General features: G+C 41.2%; 1 protein-coding gene across 3 annotated transcripts in view; it reads right to left on the bottom strand.

The window, feature by feature from the left end:
* The window catches only part of pcnt (pericentrin), a 34,723-nt gene that overhangs the window by 18,023 nt on the left and 1,425 nt on the right, over positions 1–15,275 (bottom strand). For all 3 annotated transcript variants that reach the window (XM_047341621.1, XM_047341622.1, XM_035167861.2), the window contains 28 exons: positions 13,045–13,221; positions 12,554–12,697; positions 11,832–11,981; positions 10,816–11,744; positions 10,352–10,702; positions 9,407–9,749; positions 8,790–9,191; positions 8,472–8,690; positions 8,030–8,125; positions 7,758–7,901; positions 7,215–7,449; positions 6,917–6,996; positions 6,499–6,796; positions 6,066–6,166; positions 5,745–5,856; positions 5,365–5,491; positions 5,037–5,156; positions 4,869–4,944; positions 4,359–4,427; positions 4,127–4,238; positions 3,943–3,983; positions 3,647–3,858; positions 2,807–3,260; positions 2,096–2,293; positions 1,888–1,959; positions 1,346–1,450; positions 874–1,026; positions 20–166 (listed from right to left, as the gene is read on the bottom strand). In XM_047341621.1, the coding sequence (XP_047197577.1) occupies positions 20–166; positions 874–1,026; positions 1,346–1,450; positions 1,888–1,959; positions 2,096–2,293; positions 2,807–3,260; positions 3,647–3,858; positions 3,943–3,983; positions 4,127–4,238; positions 4,359–4,427; positions 4,869–4,944; positions 5,037–5,156; positions 5,365–5,491; positions 5,745–5,856; positions 6,066–6,166; positions 6,499–6,796; positions 6,917–6,996; positions 7,215–7,449; positions 7,758–7,901; positions 8,030–8,125; positions 8,472–8,690; positions 8,790–9,191; positions 9,407–9,749; positions 10,352–10,702; positions 10,816–11,744; positions 11,832–11,981; positions 12,554–12,697; positions 13,045–13,221 (5,667 nt within the window). The remainder of the gene's footprint in view (positions 1–19; positions 167–873; positions 1,027–1,345; positions 1,451–1,887; positions 1,960–2,095; positions 2,294–2,806; positions 3,261–3,646; positions 3,859–3,942; positions 3,984–4,126; positions 4,239–4,358; positions 4,428–4,868; positions 4,945–5,036; positions 5,157–5,364; positions 5,492–5,744; positions 5,857–6,065; positions 6,167–6,498; positions 6,797–6,916; positions 6,997–7,214; positions 7,450–7,757; positions 7,902–8,029; positions 8,126–8,471; positions 8,691–8,789; positions 9,192–9,406; positions 9,750–10,351; positions 10,703–10,815; positions 11,745–11,831; positions 11,982–12,553; positions 12,698–13,044; positions 13,222–15,275) is intronic.

The following is a 15,275-nucleotide window of genomic DNA, read 5'->3' as shown; positions in this document are numbered from 1 at the left end:
ATTTTAATATATGCACTACCTGGGCCACCACAGCATCAAGCTTCTGCAGCTGGGAGGTGAGTTGGCTCATTTTGCCGGTGTAGCTCTGCTCCTTCTTCTCCTGCTCAGATGTGAAGCTCCGCCTCAGGTCTTCAAGCCCCGCCTCCTTCTGCTCCTCAAACTCCGTCTTCAAAGAAAGCAAAGATGTGGGTTCATGAATTAAAAGATGCGAATCTTAAAAACCTGCAGAACCATGAAGGCATAAAAGATCTCTGGCCATGTCTCGCTGGCTTATAGCTGACTACTGGGCTTCACATTTCAAATGGTCAAACGCTAAAGGTCTGAAAATGAAAAAAACTAAAAAAAAAAAACTACCTTCAGCCTTAAAACCTTCAACATCAGAGGATAAAAAGCTTAGATCCATCCCATTTAGCCACTGTTCAGATGGCAGCAACACAAACACACGCAAGAGCCGGCAGCACAACGATTCAGAGAACAGGGAAACAGACGGACAAGAACACTTCTACATGCAGTATATGATGGTGGGATTATGTGGAAACTGGGTTTGAATAAAGCTCCAGTGGGACAGAGTCCAAGGGAAAGAGCTATCCTTTGGAGTGAACTGGTGCAGCTGGAGCTTAGAGGGGGCTGCGCCACAACACACACACACACGCACTACAGCTCTCCATAATCCAGAGCTATTACATAATGGCGTTTCAAACAAGCGCTTTGAGTCAAATAAATACACAACTTAAAATAAAGAGCACTTTTAAAGATCAATCTGATATGTTGCGCATGAATTGATTGTTCACTGCGTAAAAGGCGTTTCATTTCAAAGATTTCAAAACTAATTGTTTTTTCCCCGTTTCTCACAAGCATCTCTGTTTTTTCTACCTTCAGTTGATTAATCCTGTCCTGCAGCCTCTCCTCTGATTGGACTTTGAGGAGCTCCACCTCTTCTATGAAGTGCTGACGTTGCCTTGACGACTCCTCTTCAAGCTCCCGCCGACATGCCTCCAATTCCCGGGCGGAGATACCCCTCAACTCCTGCGGCAGGACACACATGCGTTTTTAATACTATAATATTCAGGCAGTTGGTCAAATACTCACATTCAAAGTGCTCCTAAGAAAAACAAATCCATGGCGTATTTGTGCGGTGCCACAAATACACTATTATAAAGGATGAACAATGACTCTGTGTAATCCTGCCTCTAATGGGCTGTAAGAGCAACAGAAGCAAGAGACAAGAACTCTAGTGACAACCATTAAAAACAACTCGCTAGGCAGAGCTTGAGATGTTCACTCATCCTGTAAAAGACAGATTCACACACACAGGCAATGCGATGCTCTATCATGCATTACACACCTGTAGCTGGAGTTGGTGCTGTTTGATGAGCTGCTCTTTCTCAGCGATGTAGGTGTGTGAAAGCTCCTGGAGTGCAGCATTGTGATGTTGCTCAAGCTCCAAAACCTGAGAGAACAGATGAGACCTTTAAGACAAATCTCGTGCTGTAAATTAAAATGAACATAAATTGGGGGAAGCAGGACTAAAAACTCAATATAATCTTGAGAATGTTTTTGTACATCACCAAAACACTTGAATGTAATTTCATGATCCAAATATGGAATTGAAACACAGCTAAAAGCATTCAGTTACTTTGAGTAACATTTGAGGACATAGAATTTGAACATGTCCTGCAAGAGCTATATTTGCACCAGCAGTGTTCACCACCAATAAACAAATATATTTACTTCCAAAAAGATCCAGTTGTTGTTATATTACTGTGTTTTCAGTTTATATTTGGATGTAAATTTATAACTATTATGTTGTGCAAATATAAAATCAGATCTCAATCTGTAACCAGTGTCCTCGAGAGAAGACACTTCAAATTCAGTCTTTTTAAGTACCTGCATCTTCAGGCTCTCCAGAGCTTTGCAGTGTTCATTATCTGAGTCCTCTTTTTGAGCAGCCAGCTCAGCCTGCGAGAACAAATCATGAAAAATATAATTTAGGTAAAAGTCAACAGTAGAAGTTGTCAGTTATATGTATTTTGTAATATGATTAACTGTATTCCAGATGTTAGCCAGACGCCCACCACTCATTTCTGCTTCTCACCTTGTGAACGTGGCTGATCTCCGCTGCCATGGCACTAAACTTTTCCATTTGCAGCTGAGCCAGTTCTTTCCTCAGTTCCTCCCTGATGGACAGTTGTTCTGCAGTGTGGAGCTCAATTATCTGCAGACATTCTGACTTCTGGTCATTCAGATCTTGATGGTGCCCCTCTTCGAGCTGTCCCACTTCATCACGCAGTGTCTGAGATCAAAGAAACAGAAGTTAAATTTAAGATTTAAAAATATTTTAATACAATAAAAATGATTTATAGAACCCCAATAGTGACAATATGGCCATGTACAATTCATTATTATCAAATCCAGCTAAATAATTCCTAATAATACAATTAATTGGCATAAAATTAATGGGTGGATTAGGTGCTTGCTAAAAATCAACACTTGCCCAGCAGAGGATGAGCTCCCTAACTTTTGTAATTAGCAATAGTTGCAGTGTTTACTACAGGTCTGATTGTGCTGAGCCTCCTACAGCTCAAACAACTGTTGAGTCACTCCCACTTTTAATTTATAGTAGAACCACCATAACTGACTACAGTAGACTATACAAAATAAGACTTCTCTAAACTTTTGTTAAATCAGGGAAACTCAATTAAGTTCTTTTTATAAACATTTCAAAGACCTGCAGATTCGCTGATTAAGGTATTGTCCTGAGTATGACAGTAACATTATGTTTTACTTTCTATGAGTGCCTCCTTACTTGCACTTCCTTCAGGTACGTGGCCTCCAAAGTGTCCATATTACCCAGCATCCTCTTTTCCAATACATCCCTCTCCTCTTGGTGTTTGCGAGTTAGCTCAGCTTCTAAAGCCTCCAGCTGAACCTGACTGGTCTCCTGCATCATGGCCTCCAGATTTGTAAGGTCTGCCGTTCGTTTGGAATTGAGGGCTGCTTCCAAGGCAACAATCTCTGCATTGTGTTTGGATTCGAGATCAGCGGCTTTGGCTACAAGCTGATCTCTGTGACTGGCACTAAGTGAATCTAGCTGTGCTTTGTGTTTGGCATTGAGTGTGTCCATCTCTTGTGAGTGTTTGTTCAGTACAGTTGCTCTCTCATGTTCCAGCTCTGTTTGAAGTTTGTTCTTTAGCTCTGACACAGAGTTTTCGTATGTCTGGACCAAACGCTCCTCCAGCACTGTTTTTTCCTTGTGGAACCTGAACCCAACAAACAAAAACAGTACTGAGCTTTGCATTTTATATGGTAATTAATTAAAAGAGAAATGTATTAGAGCTACAAACATTAAAAACAAATGTGCACTTTTTCACTAGCTACAACCCTAATTATATAACTGCAACAACTAACAGAGCCTTTGCCCAAACCCGACAGACATTGTTTCTTTTGTTCCCTGATTAGAGGCATTTACAATGCAAAAAAAGAAAATATAATTAAGTAGATAACCCATCCAACACGACCAAACCCGAAGATAATTAAAAAAGTTTGTCTAACAAGTTTGGGTTGGCACCTTTGTTCTGTTTTCGTGAGAAAAAGAAATCCCACACATACTCTCTGACATTATGGTCTTGACTCAGACAGATCTCACCTCTCTTGAGCCTGACGTAGCTGCTCTTCACTCTGCTCCTGGAGGAGAGTAGTGAGCTCCTTGATTTCTGTTGTCGTGCGTTTTTGTGCGTTCTGTATTTCTGCATCATGCTGTTCACTCAAGGCCACCACTCCGTCCTCCAGGGTGTGGATCATGGTCATCCTCGTCTGCAGCTCCTCAGTGTGACACCACAGCCTCAGTTCAACTTCCGCCTAATTAAAATCCACATTGCATTATACGATCAATAAACTCAGGATTTAATTTGTTGTATAGATGATCAGATTTTATTTTCTCACCTCAACCTGCAGAGCAGCCTCCAAACGGACTCTGGTAAGCTCTACGACAGAGGACGGGAATTAGCATCATCAACACCATGATAATTGTTTTTATATTTAATAAGAGAGTGTGTGTGTGTGTGTGTGTGTGTGTGTGTGTGTGTGTGTGTGTGTGTGTGTGTGTGTGTGTGTGTGTGTGTGGTACCTTGTAAGTGTTTCTCAGAGAGTTTGGCTTTGAGTTGCTCCATCTCCAAAGCATGACGAGTCTTCATCTCTTGCAGCTCTTCATAGTAATGGTCTGTGATGTCTGAGCGTACCTAACACACAAGTAAGAAAATGAGAGAGTAAGGGGAAAGTGTTCCAGGAACATCAGCTTTTTATATAGTTTTTGTGGAAACAGAGACATTAAAGATTGAGGGATTGAGTTTGTGTCTCACCTGCTGCACATCTTCCTTAAAGGAGGATCTAAGATTGGAAAGCTCCATTGAGTGTTTCTCCTCCAATTCCTGGATGAGACAGTGTAAAATATACATAATGAAATAATAATAATTGAAATACAGTGTAATGAAAACCTGAAATGTAATGCTGTTTAAATGTGTGGAAAACCTCACTCCACTAATTGAAACAAGAGCTTGCTAAATACTCAACATTTTTAAACAGTAACTTTGTATTTTAGCTTCTTATGTGCAATTCATTTCACTGTACATATGTTCACACTGTACATATTCTGTTAAAACTGTATGTTTAAGTTTTTTAATCCATTTATATTTGTTATATCCTCACATTAAAAGTATTGCAAGCTACTTATTATTACTAAACTTTAATGTGTATTTTTGACTGCCCTCTTAATATGAAATTATATTATCTTATCTAAAAATTCAAACTGCTCTACACCAAACATTATCTGACAACAAAATCTTATGCTGATAGTTTATTCACATCTTTACCTTGTGTTTCTCAAGCTTGAGGCTGGTATCAGAAAGATCATCTTTTGCCTCCTCTGCTTCATCATGAGAAATGGAACTGAAGAGAAAAAAGGCATAGATGTTACTAACAAAACCTTATGTAAGATTTCAGTACACGTTTCTTGTCTTGATAAAAAACGACTGAAATACCTGTCATTAGCAGTTTTATTCAAAGACTCTTCCAAAGCAGATTCTACCATTCTTAGCTGGAGAAGAGCTATTTCCTCTCTGTAGCTCTCTTCAGTTGCTTGCAACCTCTGCTCGAAGTACCTGAAGGAGGACGAAGGTAAATCACGTGTCATTTGATTTGATCAATAAAAGGAAAAGGAATAACAGGAAAATTGACTGGAAACTTTTGTAAACTGTGGTGATTAAACAACATGCTGTGCAAAACCCATCTGGGATAAAGGTTCTGCTTCTATTCTAAACATCAGAGGACTGTGTGTGTGTGTTTGTGTGTCAGTGCGTGCTCACATACCTCCTTAGGCTTTCCAGCTCAGCCTCATTCTGCTCTTTGATTCCTTGTTTTTGTTCATTAAACTCCGTCTTCAGGCGTTCAATGTCATCAACACGAGATGAGCGAGCGAGAAGCTGCTCCTTAAATTCTGTGAGACCATAACAAAGACAAAGACAGAACAAAAGAACAATAAAGGGTCAAAAACAAATGCAACTAATGTCTGAGAGAAAGTTTATCAAGTTTCCTTTTCCTCCAGGTATCATCTCACATTACAGACATTGTTAAGGTAAAATGTTTTTGATACCCTACTTGGGATGATTTGAATATTTTAACTTTAACAACTACAGTAGGTGAAAATAAAGACTTTTGAAGCAGATGTCAGGCCAGGTCGTCAATGTTACCTCCCAACTCTTGGCGATTCATCCTCATGCTGTCCAGCTGAGTCCACAGCTGAGCTACTTCCTCTTCTGAGTTCTTTTTCAGCAAAGTCTTCTCATCCTGAAGGAGAAATACCTGTTTGACAGAAAGGAAACAAAACAAAACCTTATTTAGATTTGAAGATATGTTTTTTTTTTATTGTTTTGTAGTCTAATTATCAATGAATTAATGAAATGTCTTCAAAATAAAATGAACAAACATTTAAATATAAATAAAGATTGTTGAATAAATACAAGAATTGAATGACAACTTGATGACGTGTTCTTATGTTCCAGTGAACTCACCTCTTTTAGTAGTTGCTGTTCTCTCTCCTCCATGTGTAGAACTTGCTGCACTTTCTCCTGCAGAACTGCCTTTTGACTAGAGACCAATTCCTCCAGGGAACCTGATCAACATTCACAACACAGGAAGAACAGCATTGACGTTTTTTTCTCTTCAATTATCACACAAAATACATAGCATGTAAAACAGAAAGAGCAACTTTTAAATCTAAACAACCTGACTTGCTAATTTTGCAGAATTCATTGCAAATTTGTCGACAGAAATTGGGTATTCTCAAAAGAAATGCCCTTCCCATCGGTCAGTCAGCATAATTACCTATGCTGAACTATACTCTGATGTAGAATATAAAAATTTGAACGAAACAATTAGAAGTTTGTATCCCTAAAATTGTGAGTTTAGAGTTTTCCACATCAGTAATGAATGGATGGAACTCACTTGCAGCAGCATCCCTGTCAGCCCAGGCTTGTTTCAGCTCCTCCTCTAGTCTTTGGTTCTCCTCCTTAGTAGATAACTGGAGTTCCTTCAGCCTGGCCTGTGACTCCTTTAGCTCTGACTGGGTCTGCGACAGAGCTGCCTGGGCTTCAGATAGAGATTTGTTGATCTGGGTAAGGGAGGTCTGGGTGCTGGCAAGTTCTGTCTGTGTGGCAGTGAGGCTGTTCTCTGCCTCGGACAGAGATGTCAGGAGGTTTGAGCGGGCGCTCTCAGCCTCTTTCTCCCACTGCAACCTTAGAGCCTACAAAAGCAAAGGAGAAGCAAAAAGAGAGAACGAAGATTGTCATCATAATAGACAATTTGTCTATTAAATACCAAAATTACACTGATAAAATACAACACAAATTTCACAAAGTTTAACCTGTATCTCTTTAGCCTGCTTTTCTTCCATTGAGCCTCTCTCTTGAGCAACACGAGTCTCCCACTGCTGTTTGAATTCATCTGAACACGCACAAAATAAAAAAAAACACAAAAGAAAATAAGTTCACCTTCACCAAAGAATGTTTCATCTGTCAATGTGCTCTTCTTTATACAGAAGAAGCTTCTAAAGAATGAGCATGATTCACCCAAATCCATAATGGTAAACATGTTGAGTGCACCCACGGGCAAACATGAAAAGGAACAGACTGAACAACTGAAAAACACTCATCTGGACTAACCCATGTCTCGTTGGTGCAGCTCCCGCAGTCTGTCCAGCTGCTCCTGGTCTTTCTGTCTGAGCTGGTCCAGTTCTGCTTGATGCTGGGTCTGCAGGGAGACAGTCTCTTGAGCAAAAGTCTCCTTCAGGGAGGGCGGGACTTTGGTGAAAGCAGACTCCTGAAGGTGCTCCAGCTGGGACATGTGGACATTGGTCAGGCTCAGACGCAAGCCCTCAAGGTCAATGGTCGTTTGGTCCTAAAGAAAAAGAAAGCATGAGATGTAGTTTTCGTTAGCTTTTCCGGAGTCTAATAATGACAGCACATGGGGAGTAAAGAGAGATTATATTTCACATTTGAAACATTAAGTTGTCCTCATATTTCTCTATAGCTATTTATAACTACATTTAAAATTATCCTAAGTGTGAAAATACTAGTACACATGATAGCTAAGACATCAAAACCACGAAATGGTTACATAAGGGAGAAAAAGAGACAAATGTTATTATGTGTTATTAAACTGCATGCTGTGGCTTAAGATGTTCCACAGTGCCGGTGTGTATGTACCTGTGCCTGCTGCAGTTCAGCCTGGTGGGCAGCCTCTAAGCTCTCCCTCAGTTCCAGCGACAGCTCTGTCTTCAGTTGATTAAGCTCCTCGCTGTGTTTGACAGTCAGCTCTGACACCACCCTCTCATGCTCACGTTCAGTCACCTGCGGGGAAGACGGAACAGGAGGCATGAGAAGTTGAAAAATACATAAAATGGCTAAAGCAAAAATAACAACTGGCAAAGCATTTAATCTCTTTAAAGACACTAAGCAAACTCTGCCATCTCCGATACCTGTTTGATTAAGCTGATCTTTCTCTTTTGTTCTTCCTCCATACCGGCCTGCTGCTTTAGCAGCTCCTTCTCCAGGTGAGTGTTCAACTCAGAAATCTAGGTAGATAAGCAAAAAAAATTACAGATTAAAATGCTGCTTGATCACCTATTTTAATTCTAATAATTAAAAAATGCTGAAAACTAATTAAACTGAATGTGGATCTGTTTTAGTTAATGTAGCAACTCATGGGGAAATAGAATAATAAATGATGCATTGAAAACTGATTACTTTGTTCCTTGTGCCTCCTAAAGATTGCATCCCATTTAGTAGCTAGTAAAACCTCACACAAACAAATGTCCTGGGAGATTTAAATAAATGCAAATATTTATATTAGATGTTTTAGAAATGAGCACCATCATAAATCTATAAAATGACACCCTGTGTGTGGTTTGTATATCTCACCTCTTGTTGATGTTTCTCCATCAAGATTTTTTTCTCCTGTTGGTGAGACGTCATGAGCTTCTCTCGGACATCCTCCACAGCCAGGACCTGCTTCTCCAGGAAAGCCTTGACCTCCTCATCCCTCTGCCTCCTCTGCTCCTCCATGAGATGTTTCACATCAAGAAGCTCTTTGTTCTTCTCCTGTCTCTCTTCCTCCCATTTTTCCTTCACTTCAGCCAACTGTTAAATGTTTTGTACACGATGTTATTTCTTCAGAAAGTAGTATTTCAAACTAACATGTTTACAAGAAACAGATTTTAAAAAATCCGCCTCTCTTACCTCAACATCCTTGGATTTTAGCAGGTTCTCAAACTGTTCAAGTTCCTCCTCTAAGACTTGCTCCATTTTTTGTATCTGCTCGTCCAGCTCTTCTTCTTTCCTCTTGTGCTCCTCCTTCTCCTGCACTGCCTGGGCCTGGGCCTCCTGTAGCTTGTCCAGGTTTTGTCTCAGACAGAGGATCTGAGACTCCAGTTCATGCTTCTCTTTCTCGGCCCTGTCCAGATTGATGTGGCTCTTGTCCAGCTCGTTCTGCAGTCTCTCCACCTCTGCTGCGACATCCAGAAGCTGTGCATGTGTTGTTTCAAGCTCCTTTAATGTTTCATCCGAGGTCCCTTGACTTAAGGCAGTGTTTAGCTTTGTTTTTGTCTCCTCTAGCTCTGATATGAGATGGTCACAATGTGCCTAGAGAACGAAAGACAGAGACATTCCTTTAGCTTTCTGTACAATATATTTATGTTATTTTCATTACTTCCTCCATTTTGCCCTTACTTGCATATTACTGCTGTTTCATACTATTTCCATCTATCCAAATTGAATTGGGTTAGTCAAAAGAAAAAGGCACACAGAGTATATTCTTACTGAGCTGTTAACAGAACCCACTTATTGTATTTGAATACCTGTAGTGTTTGCAACTGGTTGTCATCTCTGAGCTCTGCGCTCTTCTTCATCTCCTGCAGAGAGGATACGAGCAGCTCCGGCTGTTTTTGATGAGACAGGAATCCAGCCTCCTTTTCAAGCTCCCCCACCAGTTTATCTTCCTCCCCTGATGGAACAGTATCAGGAGTTTCAGCGGCTTCCTTTCCCAGCAACATTGCGGCTATCTCTTTTTGTCCTTCTTCCATTAAGGCACCGAGTTTGTTCTTCAGGTCGTCTTGTTCGTTCATCTCCTCAATGTGTCTCCTCTTCTCCTCTTCAAGTTCCCAGAGAGCCTGTCTGAGCTCCTCTGTTACTTGAGCCCACCTGAATAGACAACAGATTTAAAATGCTAAGCTGATTCAAATCATAGAATATTGATGAGTAACCATGACACACAAGCTCACTTTGTGTGAAATATATTGAGTTTTAATAAAAATGTAAAAAGTAAATAAATTAAATCAAATTAAACATATCTAAATGTATAATAGGTACTGGCAAATCTAATGTAATACCAACATTAGGTATATTATTTAAATAACTAAATAGCTGTTTCTTTTTGGGAGTAACTATGGCTCCATCAGCAGTGACACCACTGTCAGATTTTGTGAAGTATTATTAAGAAATGTGTAATCCATCTTACCTGTTTGAGAAAAAAAATATTAGAATCAAAATATTGACCCCAAGTTTTAAGATAAGACTTGCTTTTAATTCAGCTTGAGTCTTTCCATGATTCTGTTAAAGCCCATCACTATTTTACCCATCACTTATTAGTATTGGATTACTGTATATTTGTCTTTTTTTAACTTATCTTTTATGTCTTTTACAATGTTATTTTTCCTTTCTACAGATTCTATCTATGTAATTTTACTTCTAATCTTTTTATCCATGCTTTTTGCACTGTGCCTCAACTCCTGTTGATTTCTTACCTGCTCCTGGCCTCCTCCAGCTCTTCAGCAGTCTTGTCGACCTCCTCCCTCAACACATTCAAGTCCCTGTCTTTGAGAGCCAGCTCCTCACGGAGCTCGCCACACTGCTGATTCAGCAGCTCTTTTTCCAGGTCCGTCTCCTCAAACTGCTGCTCGGACAGATTACTCCTGTCCAGATCTCCAGAGGTGGAGTTGTGAAGCCACTGAGACAGACTCTGAGGATTGGAATTTTCAGTCCCAGGGTCGTGGCACTGTGGGATAGAGATGCTAGATGTGTCGTTTTCATCGAGGACGCGGTTTGAAATTGAAAGCAGGGGCTCTTCTCCCAAGAGTTCACTGTTGAGCTCAAAACTATAAAGAGAGGAAAAGAGATACATTAGGGGATTTAACTATAAATATGAGGCATTCAACATGAAAATAGACCAACACTCATACAGATTAACTGCAATAGGAAGTCCTCTCACCTGTGGTTTGCAGAGACGTCCAGCTGACTGCAGTGTTCAAAGGTTTCATTAACCAATGAAGACTGAGAGTGTGCGAGAGGAACTGAAAAGAAGTATCTCTCCATCATAATGTCCGCAGGTACTGATACATTCATGCTGTCTTCATTGGGTCCACTTTCCAGATTGGCCTCATCCGCACTAATACTTTCATCACAACTAAAACCAGCTTTTGCTTGGTTCTGTCGATTTTTAGATGCTTTAAGTCCCATGACCTCTTCTTCTCTGAACTTCAGTTCTTTCTCCCTCTCCTCCAGCAGCTGCCTGACTCTCTCCACCTCCTCCCTATGCTCATCTTTAAGCATCTGCATCTCCTCTTCTTGTCTTTGTCTTTCCTCCTCGAGGCTCTGGAGACGAAGGGCAGAAGTGGCCACCTTTTCACTTAATCTCCTCTCTGCATCTTCTTCCTCCTGAAGTCTTTTCCTCAGCCCCAGTACTTCTCTGTTCAGTTTCTCCTTCTCCTCTTTGCACTGCTGCATCTCAAGGCACTGGGACTGGACTTGGCTCAGTTCGTTCTGGAGATCTTGCAGCTGTGCCTCCTTTTCTTTTCTATCCTCTTCCCTTCCGTTCTTCTCTCTCTCCAGTAAAGAAAGCACATGTTGGTGTTTCTCCAGCTCCTCAGAGAGTTCAGCACATATGTGTCGACTCTTTTCTCGTTCTTCTTCCAGCTCCGCCCTCAGTTTGTGCAGAACAATGTTGATCTCGGGGTCACCGTCACTGTTGAACCCTAACCCTTGAGAGGCAGCTCCTTCACTTCCTGATCCCTCTGTTGGTGCCTCCTTATGATTGAGGTCTGCGTCTCGGGAGCCGTGGCCATGTTGAAGCTGTTGTCGATGAGTGTTGAGGACTTCAGAGTCTGACTGGCTTTTGATTCGCAGAAACTCGACACTGGTCTGTATGAAAGACAATTCAGATAATATTCAGTTTTCGGTCACTTCCACATGCAAAGTGTGGCTGTTTTAGCTTTGAGTGACACTTACCTGTTGGAGCTGCCTCTGTAGTGCCTGAATCTGTCCAGCAAGTGAGTGCGCCTCCAGCTGCACCTGGTCTCTGCTGGCCAGCGCATCCTGCAGGTTGGAGCTCAGCTTGGCAATTATCTCATTACGCTTCTCCACAGCCTCTTGTAATTGCTGCAAGTATAAATCGATTTTATAATCACAGAAATACACACAGTCATACATGGATATCTTTCCTCAGGCAAAGGGCAGAACAATTTGAGAGCATGTGATTTATGGGGGAGACAGTTACATTTGCCATTGGGTTGGTGATGATGTCAGACACAGAAATTCACAAGCCCTATTAAACACACTCATAGCAATACCATATAAAGACTTCCATTGTCTTATTGTTTAAACGTAGCATAAAGACAAATCAATCTGTCTGACCAAACACAGCTAAATACTTGGCAACATGGTATGTAAACAAGAACACTGATTTATAAGATCAGTTTAAGGGCTCTGTTTCCATCATGTGAATTTGGAGCCTTGGATTTTAGTGCCGAGTATGTATTTCAGATCAAACCCAGCTTTACCTTGCCTGGTCCTTTTTAGTCTTAAAAGCAAAATCAAAAGCAAAGAAGGGAATAAAACTGCTAAATTATGTTGTAATCCATTTCTTTATCATGTAGTAAGAAACATTATATATCCTTAAAGTGCAGTCATTAAATATGCTATGTAAATGTTTAATTATTGACTGTATATACCTTAAGCTGTTCTTTGCCAGTAAGTGCCAGTAGCTCCTCATGGCTCATCTCTTCCGAAGGGGACGGGCTTTTCTTCAGGGTGGGGGGCTCATCCATCTGTCTTTGTTTCTGCTGAACCACAGATTTTGCTGGTATTTGAGGTACCTGAAGGATCAGATAGTTTTAGAATTAAGCGTGGTTTTACTTTCTATTTCGTCACATGCAACAAATATGTACATAGATCTAATGTGGGTGAAGTTTCCCTTTAAAAAAAAGGTAGTAAATGGTGTCACAGTTAATACTGGCAAGGTTGCTATGACAACAAACCCTACAGGCAACAAGATGGTTAGTGACCCATTTTTCTAATGTATGTTTACAGAGCAGGGGGCACGGGCCACTTGTTAAAGCATACAGTGAGCAAATAAAAACAGACAAATTGTGGAGGTCGGTTCATGTGAACTGTGAATAAAACTGAGTGAAGTCATGCAGTCCAGCAGCTGTGTGTGATGTACCTCATGGTTGGTCTTCCTGGTCAGCTCTGTGTCAGTGGCTGATGGAGGTACTGGTTCTACGCGGTGGTCTTGCGTTGAGCCGTCATTCTGCGCGACAGTCGAGCCCTTCCTCTTCTGCGTCTTTTTCGCCGTCCCCGCACTGTCGCTTTTCGCCCGCTTCTGTCTGAAGCTAGCAAGCTGCGCAGGAAGGACAATGATAGGTAGATGGACACGTAGGTTAGGACCACTGAGCACCACCACACAATCAGCATGGTGAAGCTCAGGGGTCAAAGGTGAGAGACAGCTAGAGTCCAGAATAATGTCCTCATTGGAAAAAAAATTGTAATCAAAACATCATTGTGCGATCATTTAAGCAAAAAGTTGTTGAAAATTCCCACTGCAGAAAAAAATAAAGATTGAAAGCCCTTATTTTGATGAGTCAGGATTGAGCAAAAAAGGACAGTGCCCAATGAAGCAAGAAGAAATCCCACAGTCACACCCAAAATAGACCACACCATAACCTGGCAAGTTCAGAATGAGGTGACAGTGCTAAATATTCTCAAATCTCCAGATAGCAGTTTAAGCCCATGAGGAATACAGGTTTTAGTGACACAGATTGGACAACCTCTCGGAAGATGAGAAACGAAGCAATGTTTAAAAAATAAATTAAAAGTAAACATCCATTTCCTTCACTTGATATTTTTCAGTTTGTAAAAAAGTCTAAATCAGACTTGTTGACTGCAGCTTTTTGAGACAACAAAAAGTCTGCTCTGAAATAACCAAGGACAAAAACATTAAGAATCTTAGCCTGAGAAGTTCATCAACAGTAAAAAAAACATCATCCACAATCCAGCCAGGATGTTTAGTTTGAATTCCAGAGTGACCGATTTGGTACAAATCCACCTCAGTCCGTCGCTCTCTCTCTCTGAGCCTTCATCTCTTCTTTAAGCAGCTTAAATCAGATTACAGCATTCACATTGTGACAGAGACCCTCATGAAGTCCTCCATCAGTGACTGACAAATCAATCAGTTACTCCCTTTCCTGCTGGTGCTCAGACGTGTCAGTTCTTCCGCATCAGGTCAGCTGCTTTACTGTCCGGTTGTAGATCTTCCAGATGGAATGCCCCACAGCACATTTGACCCTACCCCTCAGCCTAAAACTCACTGCCAAAACAACGTACAGAGCAGAGGGATCCACAAACTCTGGATAGGGGATGGCATGTGTCTAGACTGAGGAAGGAGGGTGGAGACTGGGAGATGTACTCGCATGGAGAGGAGGAGACAGAGCTCAGTGTGAGGCGAGCAGCATCAGTGTGCATGCTCAATTCAATTTGAGATTACATGTCCTTGGGAGAGCTACTTGTTGCTTTGTGCGATGAGTCACATACATGTGCGTGGCAACATTGTGTGTGCGTGCGCACCAATGTTTTTATTCTGCATATCACATGCCTGATTATAATCCAGATTGAAAGTTTGCTTTAGGGCAATACCATACCACACCATCTTCTTCGTTTGACTACTAAAAAACAGTTTAATCATTCCTTCAGCTCCACAATTAAGTCTCTTCCCACCTCACATCATTTATCTGCTTTCCTACCCCTTATTAGTTAAAACCCCACCCTTTGTGTCCTTTCATCAACAGATTCACCGCCTCCGCCTGCCACAACACTCATCTTTGAAAGAAACATCAGCCAGATGAGCTGTGTTTAGCTCAAGGCCGTTTTGGCACTATTGAGAGTCAGACTAACCAGCTGGCTGGAGCTTTCTGTGGCCAAATCAGAAGTTACTGGACTGAATAATGCCATTGTGTTCTACCATGTCAGCAGCAGGACCCACCACAAGATGATGCTGTGGATTTTATGTTAACAGATTTGCTTTTAAGTGTGTAAGTTTCATATATATATATGTTCCATGCTTTCAATGTGGCAGAGAAATCAGAGCCTTTTGATGCACCACCACATACAGTGAAACCAACTGACAGCAACGAATCACCATAGCAACACCATTCATGCAGATTCAAGTGCAATATCTGACCTAACCAAATCTCATGGGCTCACTGCACCACCTGATGGCCTGCAAGCAGCATCACAGTGTATGCAAGGCGAGCCGCTATATTAGACAGTCAAATATAAAAAGGCACTGCAGACTTCCTTTCAAGTTGACAACCTTGAAAATCTGCATTGTGAATCATTCTTTAAAAAGCAAAAGGCTCAAGTCTCAAAAGTTGACAGCAAATACATCATAGTGACGGA

Source organism: Hippoglossus stenolepis, chromosome 10 (assembly GCF_022539355.2).
Source record: "Hippoglossus stenolepis isolate QCI-W04-F060 chromosome 10, HSTE1.2, whole genome shotgun sequence".
NCBI lineage: Eukaryota > Metazoa > Chordata > Actinopteri > Pleuronectiformes > Pleuronectidae > Hippoglossus > Hippoglossus stenolepis.
Note: the sequence above shows the minus strand (reverse complement) of the source record. Positions and strands in the feature narration are given on the sequence as shown.